The sequence below is a fragment of the Aspergillus campestris genome, assembly GCF_002847485.1.
Source record: "Aspergillus campestris IBT 28561 chromosome Unknown P168scaffold_1, whole genome shotgun sequence".
Lineage (NCBI taxonomy): Eukaryota > Fungi > Ascomycota > Eurotiomycetes > Eurotiales > Aspergillaceae > Aspergillus > Aspergillus campestris.
The window spans coordinates 909,685-924,349 of NW_020194336.1; the positions used below are offsets into that span (position 1 = coordinate 909,685).

At 52.0% G+C, this 14,665-nt stretch overlaps 7 protein-coding genes across 7 annotated transcripts; 3 read left to right on the forward strand and 4 right to left on the reverse strand.

Annotated features, from left to right (window-relative positions):
• Positions 1–1,110: 1,110 nt before the first annotated feature.
• Positions 1,111–2,415, forward strand: P168DRAFT_6147 (uncharacterized protein). The gene has a single exon (XM_024842055.1). The coding sequence runs from the start codon at positions 1,316–1,318 to the stop codon at positions 2,276–2,278; it is 963 nt and encodes a 320-aa protein (XP_024696590.1). The 5' UTR covers positions 1,111–1,315; the 3' UTR covers positions 2,279–2,415.
• A 1,626-nt stretch (positions 2,416–4,041) lies between these two features.
• On the forward strand, positions 4,042–6,058 carry P168DRAFT_228692 (uncharacterized protein; the record flags this gene model as incomplete). The annotated part of the gene is made up of 4 exons (XM_024833145.1): positions 4,042–4,164; positions 4,214–4,326; positions 4,376–4,992; positions 5,043–6,058. The coding sequence occupies 4 exons, from the start codon at positions 4,042–4,044 to the stop codon at positions 6,056–6,058; spliced, it is 1,869 nt and encodes a 622-aa protein (XP_024696591.1).
• On the reverse strand, positions 6,020–7,419 carry P168DRAFT_300776 (HD domain-containing protein). The gene is made up of 2 exons (XM_024838465.1): positions 6,771–7,419; positions 6,020–6,690 (listed from the first exon to the last, which is right to left on the reverse strand). The coding sequence occupies exons 1-2, from the start codon at positions 7,357–7,359 to the stop codon at positions 6,071–6,073; spliced, it is 1,209 nt and encodes a 402-aa protein (XP_024696592.1). The 5' UTR covers positions 7,360–7,419; the 3' UTR covers positions 6,020–6,070.
• Positions 7,420–7,639: 220 nt separating this feature from the next.
• P168DRAFT_308162 (phytanoyl-CoA dioxygenase family protein) lies at positions 7,640–8,734 on the forward strand. The gene is made up of 3 exons (XM_024839169.1): positions 7,640–7,943; positions 8,026–8,476; positions 8,535–8,734. Exons 1-3 carry the CDS (start codon positions 7,656–7,658, stop codon positions 8,639–8,641), a joined length of 846 nt encoding a protein of 281 aa, XP_024696593.1. The 5' UTR covers positions 7,640–7,655; the 3' UTR covers positions 8,642–8,734.
• On the reverse strand, positions 8,708–10,101 carry P168DRAFT_308163 (NUDIX hydrolase). Its single transcript, XM_024839170.1, has 4 exons — positions 9,956–10,101; positions 9,736–9,892; positions 9,219–9,632; positions 8,708–9,131 (listed from the first exon to the last, which is right to left on the reverse strand). Exons 1-4 carry the CDS (start codon positions 10,040–10,042, stop codon positions 8,776–8,778), a joined length of 1,014 nt encoding a protein of 337 aa, XP_024696594.1. The 5' UTR covers positions 10,043–10,101; the 3' UTR covers positions 8,708–8,775.
• A 204-nt stretch (positions 10,102–10,305) lies between these two features.
• P168DRAFT_286168 (uncharacterized protein) lies at positions 10,306–10,921 on the reverse strand. The gene is made up of 2 exons (XM_024836289.1): positions 10,893–10,921; positions 10,306–10,819 (listed from the first exon to the last, which is right to left on the reverse strand). The coding sequence occupies exon 2, from the start codon at positions 10,747–10,749 to the stop codon at positions 10,501–10,503; it is 249 nt and encodes an 82-aa protein (XP_024696595.1). The 5' UTR covers positions 10,750–10,819; positions 10,893–10,921; the 3' UTR covers positions 10,306–10,500.
• Positions 10,922–11,719: 798 nt separating this feature from the next.
• P168DRAFT_300779 (MRS7 family protein) lies at positions 11,720–13,889 on the reverse strand. The gene is made up of 3 exons (XM_024838466.1): positions 13,704–13,889; positions 13,081–13,601; positions 11,720–13,026 (listed from the first exon to the last, which is right to left on the reverse strand). The coding sequence occupies exons 1-3, from the start codon at positions 13,768–13,770 to the stop codon at positions 11,983–11,985; spliced, it is 1,632 nt and encodes a 543-aa protein (XP_024696596.1). The 5' UTR covers positions 13,771–13,889; the 3' UTR covers positions 11,720–11,982.
• Between the last annotated feature and the right edge of the window lie 776 nt (positions 13,890–14,665).

The window sequence follows — 14,665 nt, forward strand, 5'->3', positions numbered from 1 at the left end:
GCGGTGCACCTCGTTCTGACTATTCTCCACCGTGCGACACCCCTTGATTGATAGGCGAGCGCAATGGCCGCTCGATAGTCTTCCCCCCTTCACTGTCCTCCATCCCCCCCCCCCCCTCTCCATCCCAACCAAGGGACCTATGTAAGCGGCAGCCCTATCTATGTCATGCCGTCATCATGCCAAATGTAAAGAGGCTCTGCGCCCTGGAACCCACCCCAGCAAACATTTTCCGAAAGGGGGGAGCAGACGAGGAGGGCAGTGCAGATGGGGCGGGGGCGGGCATCCGAGAGAAATGATGAATGATCCAGTACGGCGTATACTCATACCCGTACTCGCATCATCTCGCCCCCTGAAGTAAGTAAGTAATTCTCCTGAAAGGGGACAAGGGGGTGCCTAGTCGGATGGATGCGTAAGTGTTGGTTGGGGCGGTTAGAATCTTCCGATTAGGTTGGGTGGAAGGGGCGATATTCGCAATGGATGATATGATATAATATGATATGATATGATGTGAACCGGCATATGGGGTGGCTGTGGGTGAGTCTTGGTTGTGCGTGGCCTTGGACCCGACTTGAGATGTTTGTTTCTTGCTTTCCACGTTGTTGCATTGCTGAGGTGCCTTGCTTGGTGGGTTTAAAATAGTATTTCCATGACAGGCAGTATCTTACTAAGGTTCAAGATAAGCTTGTTAATTTGTTTGCTAATATTTACCTTTCAATGGTCTGGATATGGTTGCATGACCTGTAGAATGTGTCTGATGGATTACTCAATAGAGGCAAACGAGGTAGACCCTTTGTTCGACAAGAGCTTTCCTCCTCTCCAGTCGTTTTTCTTGCTTTTAATGATTATGATCTCCTTTTTAAATTCAGACAGCTAGTCGAGCGTATTTTTACTGTGGTATATCTTTAGATCCATTTGTTCTGGCTATTCTTTAGCATTCGTATAATACTGGATCTGACGGATATAAAAAAAACCCTGCGCGGGGTGGAGGTTTGCAGGAAATTAGACCCGTGAATCACGATTTTATATAATATGTGATCTCAGTGTGGCTTCTTAGAGTCAACAGTACAGGTCTAGATCTGACCTGCAAATGATTGAAATGATGGTAATGATGATGTATTTCGTAGAGCTCCTTCTTCGAAGCATATAACACGTGATATTGCATATACACTTCTCTCTTCACTCTATTATTCACTCTCCTCTCTAGTCTCTCACTCTTCAACTAAAGACCACCCTCAACCGGCGAGAAAATACTCTCCAGCCTGTTGCTCACTAACCATATGTCCTCTTGTCCCATCTGCAGGACAACTCCATCAAGATGCCCCATCTTGATACGTGGAATATTGGCTATGGATCTAGGCACTACGCCGACATAGCACCGTTCAGCCTCTGGGATGGCGACTCAAGCACTTTCCGCCCTCCTGCTGCCCACGAGAGCCAGTGGATCTTCGACACTTTCAGTGCCGTGTCGGTCAATTTCTTCTGGCCGCGAATAATTATCGAGACAGCCACCCCACCGTCGCCTACACCGCTGACTATCGCGTGTGTTGCTGCCATTTTTATCCCTGTTGGCTCTAAATACACCCCTCCCATCACAAATACAAATTATAGCAATCATCGGATGGCTGATCCCATACCAGCACACTTCCATTGGCCGAAATGGCAACGGCCAACTAAGGAGCAGTCCCGAGTGGTGTGGGAAAGGCTTGGCCAGATAATGAACATCGAAGCCGTAAACTTTATTCCCCCGATAATCATTATCGAACTTCGACACGATGAAAGGGAGTACAGTAAACGATCTCTGCCAGGTAAAGTTGCTGGTCGAATCGCAGTGTACCATCGCGGTCCTCCGTCATTCTGGGAAACAATCCCACACACAAGAGAGCGGTTGATCAAGTCTTCAGATGCCCTTCAAGACACGTACTTCCAGGCGCACGAACCAAAACGACTGCTCCGGTCTACAGAGATATTGGACAACATATGGTGTACCGTAGACGGGTTGGCTAGTGGATTGGTATATCTGAGAACAGACGGTGTTAGGTTGCGGAGAGCGCCGCGTCTACCGGTTCCAGAATCTCGGACTGAATATATATTCGAGTATATTGAGGGAGGAGCACATGTTGCGGAAGGAGTCCGCGGAGTACCAATTGTTATTGATCATGATAATGATAATCAACTGGGCGCCGTTGTAGGGTTTTTTCAACAGGAAGGACATGGCTCGCGATGGATTTTATCTTCATGTTTAGACGACGTGATTGAGGGGGATTGGGATTTATTGTGAAGAGTTGTATGTGAGGAGTCTGCTTGCTAAAACATTACATAGAATGTGTGGGAAGAGCGATGAAAACAGTCCGAACACTGGCCGATTGCGTGTCTCTCAGTTCCACAGACCGAAGGTTAGGCTTAGATCGAAGCTACTTAGACCGCGTAAGAGACTCCTTTTGTGACCCGACTGTGTTTTACATTTGATAGTGGCTATTTATCATACTCATAATGTCTAACTGACGGCAGAACTGGCAGAATGATCTATAAAACTAACAGCAAGACGCCAGTATCAGTACTGTCAAGTACTGTCTACCAGGTTAAACCCTTCTCTTAGGGTTAGCTAAGATATGATATATAGCTTGAAAAAGACATCGACTTTTGGGTAAGGAGTCTCTAGTGAGTGCACTACCTGGTATATACTAGATGATTGGTTATTTGTGTTTATATGAAAGCGTATATATGAGAGCGATGGAATCCATATGGAGATACTCGCTCCGACATCCACCTCAACCCTCTGGTCAAGCACTTCTTGAAGATACTGGCTTACATGGGTTAGAACCCTCGGTTGCATCTGGTTGCTCAAGCTGTGGATACTCTCTTCACCGTTGTTAGTATGTGTTTCACCAACTCCCTGGACTGCATGGGCCCAACAGACCTGCTGCATTTATCTCCGGACCATGCTTGTTCCCAACGGCTGCGTTCGAACACGCATCTGGCCTAGACGATCACCCGGAAAATCCCCTATAGGACGCAATGAATTCGGCTTTGTTCGGTCAAGTGTAACATCGCTAAACTCTGGCCCTTTTTCCTGTTTTGGGTAGTTGGTTGGCTCGCGTATGGCGAACAATGGAAACCAGATGGTGGGCCTCCAGCACAAGACCCTTGGCGTATCGCTATTTGTCAAATATCCACGATCCCCTCCGGAACTGCTGTTGTCGGCTTTTGTCTTCTCATTGGAAGCGTCTATACTCGGGTTGCGGCTCGCTTATGTCCAGGTTGCACACGGACCGACTATCTGTCGACTATGGCAGATGCCGTCAAAGAACCGTATCGAGGCGTCTAAGAGAATAAACTTTGACTAGACCCTAAACAGCTGGAGCATCAACCCCCTAGCTCTAGTGGAACGCAACATGGTGTGAATCCACTTCACGGAAAAGAGCATGGCGACGAGGCTTGTATCCATGCCATGCTGTATACCGCATGGCGTCCACGGGATCCACGAAGGCCACGCAAGACAACCAACATCCTGTTCCGGTCTCGGTAAGGGGTTTTCTCGTATCGAAGAAGTTGTTGGTAGGACATGGCGGTGGCTTGGGAAGCGTGGCTCTATGTAGCGAGAGTTAGTTGAAGTTAGTCGTATATTCTCCTTACTTGGTGGGTAAAGGTGAAGCGACCAAAACATTCGTTTGACCACGTGTGGCGCATTCGGGGTTTGCAAACTGTCGGCGCGAACCCCGTTTGTTTCCTCTCTCTCCTCTCGGTTTCAACTCCCCCATGTCCGACAATCTGCGACTACCCCACTCCTACTGCTAATAATAACGACTAGGTGGATGGTCATCACGATCGTCGCGATGACGGTCCAATCAACCCCTTCCGATTCGCCGTTATCGCAACCCTCCGACCACACCCCGCATCGCGTCGGGGCTTCCCAGCTGACGATGGGATGCAGTGCGTGATAGTTGCACTTAGAATCTTTGTTCCAGGCGTACACGCTGCATGTAACAACTGATGCGTGTTTCGAAAAGATCCAGTCATAACCAAAAGTCGCCTGCTAGGAGAATGGAAGAATCACTGATTCCCTCCCCGCCTGATGTCTCAGCCCTGCGGGAGTCGTTTGGAGACCGAAAGCCCCCAGAGATTACGAGGAAGATTACAGCTTGTGTCGCATGTCGGAAACAGAAGGTCAGATGTGCCTCCCCTTATATTGGCTGGCAGATCCTCAAAAGGATAGATCAAGTGCCACATGCAGCCGGACGGCCGACCGCCCTGCACGCGGTGCAAGAAGAGAGGTTTGCCCTGCGCTGTGAACAGGAGCCTGCAGATGCTCTTGGAGGATGACGTTACGTATGTCTCAGAATTGATGGACAAAGGAACGGAAACTAAGAGGCGACAGGTGGAAGCATGGCGTTGCAGAGAAGATACGGAGATTGGAGGGCATTACGGAACAGTTGACGAGTCAGCTGCAGACACCCGGTGCTCAGCCGGTAGGGCCGCCTAGGGGTGGTCTAGAAAGGCAGGTGGAGGCTCCAGAGACATCTCAGTATAGACCAAAAGCAAGCGAGGAGCAGACGTGGGAGCTTGACCCCAAGTGTGAGCCTGCATCCATCCCGGCGTCCTGTATCTCCGAGATGAGCAACCCCAGTCCCCGGGAGGCGCGAACGCCCGTCCGACCGACCCTGATCTCGCGTGGAATTCTCACCCCGCAGGAGGCTGAGGGTCTGTTCCAACGGTACCATGAGCGCTTAGATCATCTTCTCTACCGCATACTCGGGGATCACCAATGTTTGGATACTGTCGTGGCAAGCTCGCCTCTTCTGACGGCGGCGATCTGCGCTGTCGCAGCGTTGCATTCGCAATCGCTAGGCCATTTGTTTGAGAGGTGCTACAACGAGTTTAAACAGCTCGTGGCGACCACAACGTTCTCCCGAGAGCACAATGTGGATGACGTCCGTGGACTCTGTATCGGGGCTTTCTGGCTTCACGAGCTGTCGTGGGGACTGGCAGGAACGGGTAGATTTCCCTGCTGTAGGGACTAAGATCGAGACTAACAGTATGTACAGCAGTCCGAATCGCGTTGGAGATCAAGCTCAACCACGGGATCTACCAGGCCCTGAAAGGAGATCGTTTTGCGTACGTACAGACTCGTCTATACTACCTAGTATATGTTTGCGACCACCACTGCTCCGTTCTATACGGCCGGCCGCCCATGTCAAGAGACTGCGACAGCATCAAAGCGGCCATGCAATTCCTGGAGACGGACCACGCCACCGAAGACGACGTCAGACTAGTGACCCAAGTCAAGATCTGGTCCATCTCGGCAGCCGTGTTCGACACCTTCGGGGTAGACGTGGATACGCCCGTCCCACCTGGCAAACTCGCCCAGCTGCGCCGGTTCTCCATCGCCTTGGATACGTGGTATGCAGACTGGAGTGATCGGTTTGGGCCCAACGAAAAGGTAGGCAATTACCCGGCCAAAGGGGTCGGTCTACACTTCCATTTTGCCAAGTTGTATCTCTGCTCGCATGCGTTTCGGGGTGCCCAAGCATGCCCGGACCCGAAAAGCTTCCCGTCTCTGGAAATGGAGGAAATTGCCAACACGGCCGTTATCTGCGCGGCTTCTATCCTGGGGGTGATCACGTCCGACACGGAACTGCAGTCGCTGCTGAACGGGCTGCCGCTTTGCTTCGACACCATGATTGCGTTTGCCGTGGTATTCCTGTTGAAAGTGGCGACGAAATACGCCGACGCCGTCACGCTCGACAAGAATAAGATTCTATCGCTGGTAGACCGCACGATTGTCATGTTGCAAGAGACTACCAGCGAGATGCACCGGCAGCACCTGCTAGTGAAAATCGGATGTGGCGTGCACAAACTACGCAGCAAGTTCTCCGACGGGGGCGGTGACGCTATCCCGGCGACCCGACCATCACCCCAGGCCGTGGCACCCTTGGAGATGTTCCACGCGGACGTTGGATGGGTGGAGGATATGAGTGATTTTGACATGTTTAACCTGCAGACACCATTCCCTGAGATTGACCCGTGGCCGCTTGATGCGGAATCCCATCACCCATTATAGAAGTACAATTGGCTATGGTAGAATAACAGAAGATGCTTTGGTAGATTTTCTGGCTCGGTCGAAGACCGCGTCAAATACTGTCCGCCCAGTGCTGTCCCGGCCATCTGGAGCCTTGTCTGCCGTTATCGCTATGACCACGTCCAGACCGACTAGTCCATCTTTGAGCTCCTCTAGAAGATTACCAAATGAAGTATCCGCCAAATTAGTCGGCAGAGAGAGGTAAACGAAGTCGGATTTCCGTTGCTGGAGCAGGGCGAGACCTCGCCGTACCACGACCTGAGCACGGCCTGTCGGGTCTGTGGCGGACAGTCCTTCCAGCTCATTGTAGATGTCGACTACGTCTGAATCTAGAGCTAGACATGTATCGTTCTTGGAAGAGTCCTGGGCACCAGCGGCAAGGTCAGCTACCCTGACTCCTCGTCGCGCCAGCTGTTCAAGCACCTCTTGCTCCACAGCCGGTCTGTTCCCAGTCTCCGCGCGAGGAAAGCCTTCAACGATCCAGCCATAGCGTTTTACCTCCTGCACATGGCCCAGACACTGGTCCAAAAGACCTTCCGAGACCGAGACAATCAAGACGGGCGTTTCAGGGAGTGGATACCGGCGGGAGACCACAACGACATGTGCCCTCGATTCTACACAATCAGCACACACCTCTAGAGCAAAAGACATTCAAAAAGACACAAATATAAAAAAAAAAAAAAAACGTACGTACCATCAAGACACCGCACAGCCAACTCCACATACTCCTCCAAACCAGGAACCTCCATCTCAGGATCCTTCGCGCGATCATCCCACCTCCTCACATCCAACTTCTCCCCCAACCACGGATCCCCCCTCGCCTCACAAACCTGCTCCTCCGAAAACACACCTCCCTGGAACTCCAACGTCCGCTTACTCGTCTCGCTCAACCCATCATAGTACCCCTTCTCCGTGGCCGTCAAAAACCGCTTCGCCACCACATGCGACCCCACCAGCTGACACACTTTCTCGCTGAACCCCAGCTGGCGCAGGTATCGCTCGCCGAGGACCTCGTGGCTTGCTTGCCCGATGTATGCCCCGTCTGGCGCGATCATGGCGGGCATGTTCTTTGCGGAGGGGATGAAGCGCCCGACGTCGTGGAGTAATGCGCCCAGGATGACCTCCGGGTCGGATCCGTATTGGGGGGATTGAGTGGCGAGATGGGCGCATTGTAGGGAGTGTTGGAGCTGGGAGACGCGCTCGCCGAGGTAATCTGTGTTTCCTTGGGCGCGGAGGAAGGAGAAGAGTTGGGTGATGGTTTCGCGGGGGTTGTTGTCTAGCATTTTATTCTTTCTCTTTTTGTATTCGCTTGTTGTTTTGCCTTAAACAGAGTCTAGAATGAGTCTAAATACCGTAAGAAAAAAATAGTAGAGGGTGACCTATGCGACTGCGAAGAATCAAAGTATATTATAAGACGCCCACCGGTGCGAAGACCGGCCCACCACGTCACAAGCCCTAATCAGACGCAATAGTATATAGGACCAACCATCGGCCTTCAGCACCACACCACCAGCCCAAGTCCAATTTTAGACTAACTAAAGCCAAGTAAAGAAAGAAAAAAAAGAAAGAAAGAAAAAAAATGCCCACCCTCACCCCCACCCAACTCGCCTTCTTCCAAGAAAACGGCTACCTCAAAGTAACCGCCGCAGAACACAATCTAGTCAGCGCAGCCCAGCTCCAACAATGGACAAACGAAGTGCGCAGCTGGCCTCTTGAAAAGGGGAAATGGATGCCCTATTTTGAAGTCACGTCCGATGGGGCGCGCCAGCTGATGCGCACTGAGAACTTTGTCGATTTCCATGCGCCGTTTAGAGATCTTGTGTGTGGGGATGGGTTGGGGGGGATTCTTGGGCAGTTGGCTGGTGAAGTATACACCTTCTTCTCCCTTTTTGTACCCCTTCCTCCTTCTCCTCTATGGCTCTAGAAAGAAACTAAAAGAAGGAAAAAAGAAAACAACCCTCTTCAAAGACAAAATCAACTACAAACTCCCCAACGGCAACGGCTTCCACGCCCACGTCGACTATCACGCCTACAGCCACATCGCCCCCCTCGCACACCTCACAGCCAACATCGCCGTCGACGACGCCACCGTCGCCAACGGCTGTCTGGAGATCGTGCCGGGATCGCACCGGATGGAGATAGCCTTCGCGCAGGGCGGCCGCATCGCGTGTGGGTGGGAGGATGCGCACGAGTGGGTTCCTGTGGAGCTTTGTGGCGGTGATGTGTTGTTTTTTGGAAGCATGTTGGCGCATCGGTCTAAGAGAAATGAGTCAGTCGTGGGGAGGAGTAGTGTTTATGTTACTTTTGTGGGGAGGGGGGAGGGAGATGGTGAGGGGGAAGGGGAGGGGCTGAGGAGGAGGTATTATGAGCATCGGAGGAGGGCATTTCCGCCTGATCATGGTGGGTTTCAACCTTTCTTTCTGGATATTATGATATTTTTCAAGACTGACTCGTGTAGAGAGAGATGCCGAGGTGGATTACTCCCAAGGGTGGAAGCAGTATGGGTTTGCGGCGCCGTTTTCTCCCACCGATGCTGTGGATGCTGCACCTACTGTCAAGGCTTGATATTACTACTATTGAAGTCATGGTTTCTATGATAATATTGTTTCAGACTCGATGTAATTGAAATGTCTCATATTCACGTCAATAATGATGCACGAAGGGTATCTACCAAACCATATACTACCAGTAGAACTAGTCTAACTCAACTTCGACTTCTCATTCCTCATCCCCACCTGACTCGCCATCTCCAGATCCTCCCTCGTCAACTCATCGCCCCGTTTCCGAACCGGACTCAGCCGCCCCATCTCCCGCAGCTGCGCAATCAGCCGCTCGTCCCCGAAGTGGCTGTTGTGCTCGAACTCGGGCTCCCGTGCGTACGCCAGCCGCGCCACGTCTACCAGGATGCGCGCCGTCATCCCGAAAACCCGGTACCGCGTAACGGCCCCCGTGCGCTCTTTCTCCTCGAGGGCGGAGGCTGCGTCTTGCTGTGCTTGATTGGAGGAGCGCGGCTTGACGACTGTTTTGGGGTCGATGGGGACGAAGAATTGGTGCACTGGTCGTGTTAGTCTCGTTTTACTTGCATGCCTAAATCGTCGTAGTAGGTAGATAAAGAACCAAAAGAAAAGAAAAGAAAACATACTCCGCCAATTCTCCCGATGCCACTCCGTCCACGCCCCCTGATACCACTTAGTAGGATCATCACTTCCCCAGCGTGGATCGTCCGTCGCGCGCAAGAACTGCGCAAACGGCGCCGTAAACACAGCAGCGACTTCGCGCGCATCCAGCCGCGGGATGAGCGTCTCCTCAGGGTCAGTGGTCTCGCCCGTGACAGGATCAACAGCATGCAGCAGCGCAACACAGGGGCGCACGACGAGTTCCGTGCGCGCCAGGCTGGACGGGATCTCGCATATGTGCTCGACGCGGAAGGGCGGCGGGAGGAGGGCGTCGTTGTCGGGGAGGCCGATCTCCTCGTGGGCTTCGCGGCGGGCTGTTTGGAAGGGTGTTTCTGTGAGGCTGTCGGCGCGGCCGCCGGGGAGGGCTGCTTGGCCGGCGTCTGGATTTGTTAATATCCTATGCTTATGGGTGTATATGTGTGTTTGGGGGACGTCTTGATAAATGGGTGAATTTCGAATTTATGTAGTATAGTGGTGGCATACATGAACTCAACGTCTTGGCCCGGATGGTCAATACAACGCGCAGATCGCCCTGTGGATCAGCGTATAGCAGGAGCAGGACCGCTGCGCGACGAGACAGCGGTACCAGGTCGTAGCTGGTGGGCGGGGGCTGAAACGCGCGGAGACGCTCAATGGCCGCCTGCATATGCTGTTAGATCTGCGCTGTATACATACTAGGGGCCGAGGAGTAGTTAGTACTCACCTCGGAGGCAGGGTTGAGACGAGGCATGGTGTTGGTGGTGAAGGGTCGGGTTTGTCGAAGAAAGCGGAGGAGTGGAAGACTCCGCATGCCTGAAACTGGAACTCGAGGGCAGATATTGGCGTCGACTAGTGTGATTCTTCTTCCTGGTCTGTTCAAAACCGCGTTGATGATTGATCGCGGTCCGATGTTGGCCTGATTGCCGAGGTTGGATGCGGAGTGATGACTCAGCGTGTTACACTTTGTTTGCTTCACTGTCTGACTTCACACTGTCTTCTTGATTTATTCTATCGAACTGTTGCTATTTACTGCCTGCGGAAAGTGATTTAGGTTTGTGGCTACCTGTGGTAATGGGGAAATTGATAGCTGAATAGTTCCGTATGTCATTCTCTGGATCAACAAGGATATATGTACCCGACCGTCCATCTACATCCTCAAATTACCTTATACACTAAACATCGACACCCACACCATGCTCAACAAAAAGAAAAGTGAATCAAAATAAGACTATTTACAACATATAACATTAAACCCCAAAGACAGAAAAGTTATTTCCACTTCCCCGCATTCTCAATCCCCCCCGCGACCCTGCTCGCCCCATCCTCCACCCCACTCCCCAAACTCCCCACGGCATTGCCCACCGACTTGCCCATACTGCCCGTCGTGCTGTTGATGGTGTCGCCGATGCCACGGCCCGCTGCGCCCGTGACGCCCCCGACGGTGCGAGAGACGCCGCCGAAGGCGTTGCCCAGGGTGGAGGTCACTGTTTTGGCGGCGCCGGAGACGTTGTCGGACATTTTGTTTTCTGTTTATAGACGGATATGGTAAGATCTTTGTTTTTGTAATGGTTTAGAACTGGGTTGAAAGCTGTGGATGGATGCTTAGTGAGTTACTTCTGGTCTGGTCTGGTGGGGTCTTTATCCATGGGATGGCTTCATACCGGCTATTTGTCTCTCTGGTAGTCACTCTCTTGAAGTATCTTCGAGTATTTGATGTGTGGGTCAAACGATAGGTATAAACAGTAAATATTCTATGCAATCGGTATGAGATTGAACAAGTGTAGACAAGAGTGGAATCAGGGGACAGCCATCCCTTATTATACTGGCCAATATGGAGACTGCGATCAGTGACGTCATATAGTATATTGCCCGCTACGATCGCTCCTTTAGTATCTGCTGAGGTGGGTAGGGATTGTGTGGACAGTTGTCCACTCGCATCGATCTGATATATTGGTTTTACGTGTGCCCAGCTTTTGAGAGTGATGAATGGGTAGACTTTGATAGATTAATTTTTGCTAAATAAGTGTAGTAAGTACCAAGGAGGACAATGGGTAGTGCCTATACCAGCGTGACACTGTTGTCGATGCTCTATATAATGGAATTTCGTTATACGTGATATGTATGCATCTGTAGAGAAGTGGAGATTGATGTGTTGATAGATTAGATCTGATTAACGTGATCCTAAAGGGCTTGACCCATGGGTGAGTTTCTGGTTCATTGTGTTTGTAATTGTACTGTTGCCACACGGGTTATCGTGATTTGACAATTGTCTCCACATGGTATGTTGTGTGGCGTGCCTCCTTTCAAACAGTTTTAATGGTGGACTCACATAGGAGTATCACTTGGGAGTATCTACTCCTGGGTTGAAGGCTCATCCGTGTAGATGCTATCCATTAGAGAGTATGCTACGGGTCCAAAACTACAGTCAAACTCTACTCGAAGAATCATCCACTACAAATCACAACCTCTTATATGCTTTTTCACAGTTGATAATTCAAATTCAGTATTGTTTCAGGTATTCCCATCTATAGATCAGTAAATCACAAAAAAAAAATACAATACACTAGGAATGATAACCAGCCAGCCCCACTCCATTAACGGAAGAAAAAGTCTATCGGGTAAGAATGACACACGAGAAGAAGATAGGAGTGAGAGGGAACCAATCATGCCAGGCTATATGCATGACGGACGGAGGGAGCGCGGGATTTCAAAGGAAGGGGGAGAGGGAGAGAGAGAAAGGGTGAGCGAGGTCTAGTTGTCCTTCTTGTTCTTGGGGACAGAATCGACAGGCTGCTCCTCGACCTTCTCGCCCTCCTTGAGAGCCTCGCTCGCCTCGTCCGACTGGCTGAACTTGGCCTCGTGCTCGTCCTTCTCGTCGATATCCTCCGTATCCTTGGGCGCCGCCATGCCCTTCTCCTCGTTCTCGCTGTTCTGCTCGTTCTCCTCCTCGATCAGCTCCTGCTGCTCCTTGATGACCTCCAGACGCTGCTTGTTCGTGGCGGCTCCCTCGGCGTTGTGCACCTCGAGCTCGATCTCGTGGAACAGCTCCTCGGGGATACTCGACAGCACCGCCTGCAGGGACTCGATCTGGGAGGACATCTCCGCCTCCTTGCCGCCCTGCGCGTAGACGTAGGCGTTGCTCAGCACCAGGAGCGTCGACGGCACGCCCTGCTTCAGACGCAGGTCAAGCCACATCGTGAGGTCCTCGCGCAGGCGAGCGGGCGACACTCCGTGCGTGCGGATACCACGCGACGCGGAGGCCATCTGCAGCTCGGGCACCGAGAGCGACTCCACGCCCTCGTAGAAGATGGCGCGGTCGTCGCGCTTGATCTGGCGCATCCGGTGGCGGATGTTGTACCGGAGCATGGCGTCCGTGCCGAACGAGTTCAGGTTCATGTACTTGCAGATGGCGACCAGCTGCGGCCGGGACAGGTTGTCCAGGGTCAGATCATCCTTGAAGACCTTGCAGACCTTGATCACGTCGTCGGTCGAGGGCGCCTCGCCGGTGGTGCGGATCTTCTTGAAGAACTCGGCGAACTCTTCGTTCTTCACCGTGGCGGCCGTCAACGGCAGACCGCTCTCGCGCAGGGTATCTTTCAAGAATCCAGACACCTCCTTGCGCGTCGAGCTCAGGCTCAGGGCCTTCTTTTCACGGGCTTTCTGGCCCTCGTATGTGCTGGGCAGGAGGTTGGGGAAGATCTTCAAGGCAATGGGAAGCAGCAGCTCCGCAAAGGGAATGATGAGGAACATGGAAAAGGGGACCAATCGACCGAGATCTCTAGTCGTACGTTGGAGCTGATCATCAAGTTAGCCGCTGGTCCGAATACACCCAGGGATTGTCAAACATACCTGTCTCTGCTCCCTTCGGCTCAGCTCGTATCCTCCTGCCATCTTCAACGCCAACCGCGAACTGATCCTGACCTCAGTGGCCAACAGCTTAGTCCCGTCCCAGTAATGCTGGACTTCCTTCTTGATCTTTTGCCCCATCGTCAATTTCTTCTGCTCCTTCTTCTCCTCCGCTACCTTCTTGTTTGCCTGCTCTGAAACGACTCTGACGACGCCCGACTCGGCCGGGTGCGCCTTGCTGTGCGCATCTTTGGAAGAAACGGACAGATCAGCCTTCCCGGCCACCTGTTGGTTCTGTTGCGACGCTTCCGGGGAAAGCGGCTTCTGAGCCTGCTGTGCGTTGAAGCCCGGGGGGGGGTATCGGTCGGACGCAGAAGACGTCGAAGTCGATTGCTCCGTGGCATATCCACGCTGGGGCGAAACCAGGATAGCGAGGGCCTGGACGTGCGAGGGGAGGCCACTCCCGTTCAGCCGGAGGTTCGCGGCCGAAGCCGCACCAAGTGCACCCGCCAAGCGCGGTCGGGCTGATTAGAAATTGCTTATCAGTCATTTTGTTCTATCCCGATCACAGAACCTGTCGCTCCTATCGAATATAACACAAATCCAAAGGGGCAGAAATCACATACCGACTAAACCAGGGCGGATCACGGAGTTGCCGCGTACAAGCCGAGCCGATCTCATAGCGACGGACATGGCGGAAATTTTAGAAAGGGGGGGGCTCGAGGGCGAGCAAATCAAGAAAAATAGCACAACAGCGTCCAAAAGCGTTCCAAATGAAGAAAGGCTCACCAGACAGGAAATTGAAGGAAATCTGGGAAGCAGTGGTGGGGATTGGGCGTGAGAGGCGTCGTTCACTCCGAGGCGTGCGAGGCGAAGTGGCCCGGCACGTGATGGCACGGGATCCGGAGTTAGTTCTGGACTGTTCGGAGTTTGTGGTTTGCCAAGACCTTTTGGGTACCTTAAAAAACGTTAAACATCTTGATTTAGTTGGCATTGTTCTCATCCATACATCATATTATCATCTTCTTCTTCTTCCAAGTTGATTACCAGCTTTAACCTATCTTATCTCCTAGATACTCTGTCAGGGAGTCAGGCTGGACAGGCTGGCCAGCTAGACCTTCCCCTATATATATATATATTATTGTTTTCTTGTTCGAAGATAAATCATATATCTAGTTACTCAAGTGTAATGATATGTGTTTAAGCAACATACTACCAACTGGACCAAATGGTCACTTTGACCAGAACCCATGTCGGGTCGTCCTGAGTCCCATATATATACCCCGCCACCTTAGATGACCTTCTGACTGTTCAGAATTCGAAGGGTCACAATGCATACTAGGCGAGCGGGGCTGCTTGGTTCCGTACTTGCAGTTTAGCCCTACGCTTAGTGTCCCCCCCTCTATAACAAGGTCTAGACATGTCAAATATGGTTCGCGGACCGAAACGCCGTAGCTGTGGAGCTGTCATGTCCAATTGACAGGAGTCCACTGGATGAGGAACATTGTAGAGTGAAGAATGCGGAGAAACCTTGCATAGGATTCCCACTACCAACGGTTTGCCGTATATACCAGCCCACCGGCCAACT

Coding starts and splice junctions, on each gene's coding strand:
- P168DRAFT_6147 (XM_024842055.1), top strand. CDS start 1,316: ATGCCCCATCTTGATACGTGGAATATTGGCTATGGATCTAGGCACTAC.
- P168DRAFT_300776 (XM_024838465.1), bottom strand. CDS start 7,359: ATGCTAGACAACAACCCCCGCGAAACCATCACCCAACTCTTCTCCTTC. Junction 6,691..6,770: donor GGCTGTGCGGTGTCTTGATG/GTACGTACGTTT, acceptor CTGATTGTGTAG/AATCGAGGGCACATGTCGTT.
- P168DRAFT_308162 (XM_024839169.1), top strand. CDS start 7,656: ATGCCCACCCTCACCCCCACCCAACTCGCCTTCTTCCAAGAAAACGGC. Junction 7,944..8,025: donor TTGGGCAGTTGGCTGGTGAA/GTATACACCTTC, acceptor GAAGGAAAAAAG/AAAACAACCCTCTTCAAAGA. Junction 8,477..8,534: donor GGCATTTCCGCCTGATCATG/GTGGGTTTCAAC, acceptor TGACTCGTGTAG/AGAGAGATGCCGAGGTGGAT.
- P168DRAFT_308163 (XM_024839170.1), bottom strand. CDS start 10,042: ATGCGGAGTCTTCCACTCCTCCGCTTTCTTCGACAAACCCGACCCTTC. Junction 9,633..9,735: donor GGCCAAGACGTTGAGTTCAT/GTATGCCACCAC, acceptor TAACAAATCCAG/ACGCCGGCCAAGCAGCCCTC. Junction 9,132..9,218: donor GCATCGGGAGAATTGGCGGA/GTATGTTTTCTT, acceptor TAACACGACCAG/TGCACCAATTCTTCGTCCCC.
- P168DRAFT_286168 (XM_024836289.1), bottom strand. CDS start 10,749: ATGTCCGACAACGTCTCCGGCGCCGCCAAAACAGTGACCTCCACCCTG.
- P168DRAFT_300779 (XM_024838466.1), bottom strand. CDS start 13,770: ATGTCCGTCGCTATGAGATCGGCTCGGCTTGTACGCGGCAACTCCGTG. Junction 13,602..13,703: donor GATCCGCCCTGGTTTAGTCG/GTATGTGATTTC, acceptor ATTTCTAATCAG/CCCGACCGCGCTTGGCGGGT. Junction 13,027..13,080: donor GCCGAAGGGAGCAGAGACAG/GTATGTTTGACA, acceptor CTTGATGATCAG/CTCCAACGTACGACTAGAGA.